This window comes from Aulonocara sp. 'chitande type north' Nkhata Bay, linkage group LG3, assembly GCF_057382095.1.
Source record: "Aulonocara sp. 'chitande type north' Nkhata Bay isolate Kocher_YH1m ecotype deep benthic linkage group LG3, A_spYH_male_GT1.1, whole genome shotgun sequence".
Classification (NCBI taxonomy): Eukaryota; Metazoa; Chordata; class Actinopteri; order Cichliformes; family Cichlidae; genus Aulonocara; species Aulonocara sp. 'chitande type north' Nkhata Bay.
The window spans coordinates 68,765,376-68,771,870 of NC_141346.1; the positions used below are offsets into that span (position 1 = coordinate 68,765,376).

A 6,495-nucleotide genomic window follows, 5' to 3' on the forward strand; every position below is an offset into this window, starting at 1 on the left:
TTTTTATGCGACGCTGTGGGTTGTCAATTCATTCCAATATGAACCTGCTCTCGGCGATCAGAGACGCTTCGAGCAGAGGCTCCAGCCATCCATTTACTCCAATAATAACCCCATCACAGCGAAACATGACGTGAAGCACAATCTAACTGGAGAACCGGGGACCCTCTCCGCGAACGGGTTTTTCTCCCTAATTTAATGTTTTCTTTTAATGACATCGTTAACATTTCTCAACAAAAACACGTGAAAGTATCACTGATAATTCAACAATAAAATCGCTTCATGTTGTGGCCATCACACAGTGTTTTCCAAACTGATTCACGATCTGAAAGTGCGCAGATTTAACGTACATAATCCTTTGTTAGGTTTATTATTTTCATTTCACACGTAAAACACATTTATAGATTAATTCACCACTCCTGTTAGTTTTGGATGCGCTCGGCTCCAGCCAATCAGACGCAACCTGTGTAAGCAAAGGCTGATGGGAGAACGGAGAGACCCATTTATAAGAATAAGAAAATGAGGCGGAACTGATTGATTCTAATGCAGGTATGTAAAAAATACATATATTTAAAGTAATACCTTGATGTGTGTTTCAAAGTTAGTTTTTTCATAAAAGCTTCAAACAAACAGAGGTGACTGATCTCGGAAACGGTGTAATGTATTTAAAAATGGCTACAGCTACCGTCAGCATGCTTGCTAGGTAACGACTACACGTGGCTACTGCAGCATTAGCCATTTAATCCAACGATGATGGATTAAATCTATTACAAACGTTAAAGGACTTGTGTGCTGCAAAATACCCTCACATGGTGCGTAAAGCAGTTTTTGCGCTAAGAGTTCTGCTAGCTCTTTACAAACTGATGATGCTAACGTTAATTGCTAACGTTAACTGGAGCGCCAAGACTGAAAATCATTTGAATTGCGTTAGTTATGTGTTTATGTCACTGAGTTCTGCAAAAATCTCTTTCCTCTTTAGCTTGAAAATGAGTGATTCAGAGGATCCCGAGCTGGAGGAAGAGCTTCAGGCTGCTGACGAACTCCTTCAAGATATGCAGGTAACATTTTTAGTGGAAACAGTTGTTAAAGAGGGAACACGCTTGTCTAATATTTTGTACGGAGTAAATGTTATATTATCTGAAAATTTTTTTAAATAAATTTTTATGTATGTGTATAAGTTTATGTCAAATTAAGTTGGTTAACTTAAGATGTTTGATAATCTTTGCTTTAATCATAGACTGTATTTTAGGTGTTCCCTTTTTTCCTTGTTAATTGCGTAGAATGATGCACAGAGTGAACCTCAGCCAAGACCAGTGCGCTGGAAAAAACGTGACAGACAGGGAGATTTTATTCCTCAAAGACCATCAACCAGTCGAAGTACTAGTTGCATGCCACGTGGTCAGTGTTCACGCAACCATTGATTTTATCTCACAACTTGTTTTCACCAAAGAATTTCAGTAAGTAAATATTCTTCATTCCCCCCCCCCCCCCCCCCCCAAGTGTCCAGAGAGCAGCATCAATGTCCACGTGAAGAACCTAGTTATGTTGCCAGTGTCAACCCAACAAAAGGTACTTTACCTTCTTGTATATGTTGTGATTTCTGTTTACTTTTATATTTGTTGTTATAGTTGAGTTATGCAGGGCTTTTGTGGAGTCCTAAGAAACATACTGCCTAGAGTGTTTTTCACTTTGTGGAAGAGTTTCTTCCTTTCTTTATTTTTTTTCTGTTAGTGTATGGAACTGAGGTGCTTCGTCAGGAGCTCCTTCAGTTGTTGGAGGATGGAGAAGAGGACACAGCCATGACTTGTGAGACGTCGTCTGAGTCAGCTGCTACTCACTGGGCGATCAGAAATATGGTGTCCTCGCAAAAGTGGAAAGAGGCCAGGCCTTGTCTTATAGACAATATGTTAGCTACTCTGGATCCACAGTCACACCGTGTGTGTCAGTGTGGCAAACAAGTAGTTGTGAGGTGTCTGGACTGCCTGTCTCTTCCATTCCTTTGTGCTGACTGTGATATTGCAGTTCACACACGCTTTGTCCTGCACAGCAGAGAGGCAGTAACAGGAGGGTTTTTGCAGCCTTCATCAGAGTTTCACAAGCCAATAGGTACAGTTTTTAAGTCTTATGCATTTCTTGCTATGTATGAGTATGAGTGGGTGCTGTTATTGTATATTTATTGTGTATCAGTTAATTTCTAATTCTTTTTATATATATTGTGTGTTTTAATGTTAGTTCGGCTGTTGCCTGTGCAAAGGCCAGACCATGTGTGTGACTGCCCAGCAGGTAACGTTGAGGTTTCACCCGGCGCAATTGTGGCTCTTGTAACCATAAATGGTAAGTTGCCCTTTTGTCACACACTACATACACAATAGATGTGTTTGGAGGTTTTATTGCAAATTGTGCATTGCTATCTTGGTTTTAATTACCCTCGGCCCGCAGTATATGTGGGCACCTGTCAAAGGTCATTTGGATTTACCAGACCGATTTGAAAACAACATGAAAAATATGAATGCTTTGAGCCATGACTGAATTCATCCTTATCCTTTCTAAAGGCCGTTATAACCTTGCACTGCCAGTGGTGAGCTGCACCAGCTGTGGCCTAATGTGGTCCCCCTCAGTTAAGGACATCCTGGGTAGTGGATATTGGCCTGGCACCTTAAATTTCTGCACCCTGTTTTCAATGGATGCCTTTCAGTCTTTCTATGACATTAAGAAGGCTGCACCAGGGATGTCACTTAAGGCATTTGTCAAAATGCTGGATGAACGAACAGCCCATTTCGGAAGGGTGAGTTTCTAAATTTGCTAAGTTTAAGGAAATTGTGCAAATCAATGTTTATGATGACTGTCCTTGAATATTCTGTTGTATGTCCTCTATGTAAAAGAATGGTCGAATATCAGCTGATGCCTTCAGTAAAAGTTTCTTGGAATGGAGTGCTGTAAAGTTTGAGGTGGACAGGATGTGCAAGGAGCCATGCTTTAGCTGCCCTGCCTGCACTCCAGACATGCTTGCCGTCTCAGTTGATGGAAACCGCAAGCTTTATCGCTTTCAGTCTAATGCAAGGTACGTTATGCATTGTGTACATAAGTCAAATATGGATTTGTAGAAAAATGTATTTTAATGTTTCTTTTCAAACAACTGTCACTGTGTTCGTTCAGCACTTCAGAGCAGGGGAACTTTGAAGGTGTCTTCATTGAAAAAGATGAGGAAGTTGCTGAGTTTGTGAAATACATCCAGAGACACACAAATCATGTAAGATACACATATATATATATATATTAGTGCTGTTAGCGTTAATCTTGTTAAAATGACGTTAATGCCGTAACCATATACAAATACGTGTGTGTGTGTGTGTGTGTGTGTGTGTGGACATATATGGATGGGTCGATATTTTTTTATTTTTCTCTTGGTGTTGTCGTAATACTATTTACTTTACTTTATCTTAATGTGTACTTAATTTTGTCACCATGTGTATTTAAAAAAAACAACATGATTTTTATTTTGTGTTATCAGTGCTGTCCTGGGGAGATATGAGGTCTTGTGTGACTCGAGGCTAATTCAGCTAATTGTTATGCATTTGTTTTAAAAAGTTTGTCCCTGATAGGGCTTAATCATGTCATGTCTTTTATGTTAAAATCTTTGAGTGTATAGGTCCCGGGGAAAGGGTTGTGCGGATCTTCATCTTGGACTGCAGCAAAGGAGTCGTCCAAAAAGTCCACTGGGAAGTTGGATGAAGAGGGCATGGAAATAGCTGGTTGTCGCCACGGAGTCCTCTTAGCTGCATTGAACATGTTTCGAGGGGAGATCTTTGCTTACCCCCTTTTTCTCCAGAGGAAGTTGGCAGCTAGCGTCCCAGGACATATTACGTTCCTTTGCTCCGATGTGGCCTGTAAATATTTCCCCTATTTAACCAAGGTGGCTCAGCAGTGCCCTGAGCTGAGGAACCTCTTGTCAATGCGTCCTTTTCTCTCCGTCATGCATGCAAAGGCTCACACTTGGAAATGCGAGGTATACTGCAGCTTGTAGTTTTGGATTAGTTTGAGACATTTTGTTATAAGGTTGAATGAATTCAGCAGTCATGTATTGTGACCTCCTTTCTATAGATCAAATGGGGAGGTGCGTTTCAGGATGGGGCCGGTTCAACAGTTGGAGAAGAGGTGGAACAAGTAAACAGTTTCCTGTCTAGGGCGGCCATCACAACGAAGTACATGTCTAAAGCAGGTATGTGTCCGTGTCTGAGATTCCACTCAGTCTCCTGCTCATTAATTCTAATTTGTATACTAACTGAAATGCAGGGCGAACAAACATGCTGACCCTCCTGGCTTTGGGGTGGAACAAAAGGAAAGTGGAACAACTGGGCCGCACTTTGAGCCAGCGATATCTAAAGGTCATTTTTTCAACACCCATTTTAATGTGTGTGGTAATGGGGGGAAAACACCAGTACTCTTTTAATGTCAATATGAATGACATTTATTAATGTATTCTTATATCATAAGGATCCTTAGAGAACAAGTGGAGAGCCTGAATGCGACCAGAAATGAGCTGGGTGTGGATGACGACACACTGCAGCAATGGGTGGCCGATGTGAAGAAATGGGCTGAAGGTGAGTCTCAATATAATGCACTCATGTATAACAATAGGACCCACCATGGCCTCATTAAAGAACTTAGAGTTAAGATCTTTCTGACAGTGTCAACAAACAATGAAAAATAAGCCTTGTAAAAGCAAATTTATGGCAGAGTTGTTGCGTTTCATCAAATTGGATAGAACCTGGGTTGAAATGATGTCGTACTAGTTGGTTTTATAAACCTGAACACCAACATACTTGTTATCTCATGATTATCATGAGATAGCAGCACATGAAGGCCCCAGATGTCTTATAATGAATGTCATCAAGTCAGTGATTACAGAGTCCACTGTAGTTTGGTGACTGTTACTCATCCTGTATTCTGATTAATATTCCTCTCACTTAGAAAGTGATCAAACTGATGGCAGCCTTGGAGCGTTGCAGGCACGAATAGAGGAGCTTGTCGTCATCATCAGAGTGCGAACACAAAGTCTTTACAGACAAAATGGTGTCACAGTTTCTTTGAAACGGACCGTTTGATGCTCAGTTTGTACAGCTACTTTGTAAACAGAATCAAATCAGATCCAGGTTTGTTTAAGCTGGATGTGATTTGTTCTAGCAAACAAATTGATGAGTGTAGATTAAAATGAAACTATATACATTATGTGAAGGTGTGAATTTTTTATGATTATTTACAGATAGCAACAAGAGGCGACACAGAATTCGCAAGGTCATCTTAGATGAGAAGAAACGCTTGGTGGCTGCTGTTGACGACTACAACAAGCTCGCTGAACCAACAAAGCAAATCGTATCCAGTGATGCCCTCATGCAGACCGATATTTGGCCCTGGCAGAGCACAAGTGAACGTAAGCTCTTGATTTATAAATATCCTTTTTAAACAAGCTCCCAGTATCTGAGCAGTAGTTGAATGTTTTGTTCTTGAATCATAATATGCTGCTATGTTTTCCCATCTGATGTTGTTAAACTGTAGCTGCTGCTGACCTCCGGACAAAGAGAAAGGTCTTTGAGAAGGTGATGGCTGTGAGGCGCCTGAGAGAGGAGGAGATGATCCTTTGCAGGGAGATGCGGCATCACTGGACAGTGTTGCAAATGCGTTCTGTGGTGTTGGGGACAATCTCCTCAGACTGTAAGCACTTTATTTATTTATTAATTTTTTGATGAATCGATTGAAAATAAGAGTAGATGCTAAAGTCTTACTGGATCTTTTACCTATATCTAGATTGCTAGCTAACACTGCCTTCTCCCTTTTAAAAAAAATGTTTAATTACAGCATCCTAATTCCTTGTGTTTATGAGGTGATGTTTTTTTGTTGTTTGTTTTTTTTACTTTTCTCATATTTATTTGTTTTGTTCTTTTTACAGCCTCCTTTGTTGGCATGTCGGAGGATGCACAGAAGGGACTCTGTAGCCTGGTTTTAAAAAAACAAAGTGAACTGAAAGCTGAAATGCTCAAAGTAAAGGACGTGTACAAGAGAATCCTCAGCCACCAACCACTCCTGGAAATGGACTCGGAGGAGGAGGAGGACATTCCAGACGATGCCACTGAGAGTGATTTGAGCACTTCTGATGAAGACTGATTGTGTCATCATTGATGTTATGTTTGGTAAAATAAAAAGTTAATCACATCTCTGTTCAATGTGATTTTTCAACAGACATTTTACATTTTGAGAAGAAAAATGGAATTTCCTTGGTGCAGTTGTTTACCCTGAATCATTATTTCCCATCTAATTTAATGACTAGTGTACATGTTCAGATACGATAACATAATTTAATTTATGGGATGCTTTCTGGGCTGCTCAAATAATCACAAAATTTAAAAGCACCAGGCAGCACACTCACAAGTAAATTTTTTGTTCAGTGTTTTGTCGAAGAAATCAACAAGTACAACTGAGATGTTTGCTGTAGTGGTGTGT

The 6,495-nt window shown here is 40.2% G+C and overlaps 1 protein-coding gene across 1 annotated transcript; it reads left to right on the forward strand.

Moving 5' to 3' along the window:
- The first annotated feature begins 368 nt into the window (after positions 1-368).
- Positions 369-6,219, forward strand: LOC147336832 (uncharacterized). Its single transcript, XM_086285643.1, has 15 exons — positions 369-1,055; positions 1,278-1,395; positions 1,498-1,566; positions 1,729-2,103; positions 2,230-2,331; positions 2,550-2,782; positions 2,880-3,058; positions 3,154-3,247; positions 3,647-4,003; positions 4,099-4,216; positions 4,291-4,382; positions 4,484-4,598; positions 5,261-5,428; positions 5,554-5,709; positions 5,945-6,219. Exons 1-15 carry the CDS (start codon positions 807-809, stop codon positions 6,157-6,159), a joined length of 2,640 nt encoding a protein of 879 aa, XP_086141769.1. The 5' UTR covers positions 369-806; the 3' UTR covers positions 6,160-6,219.
- Positions 6,220-6,495: the final 276 nt, after the last annotated feature.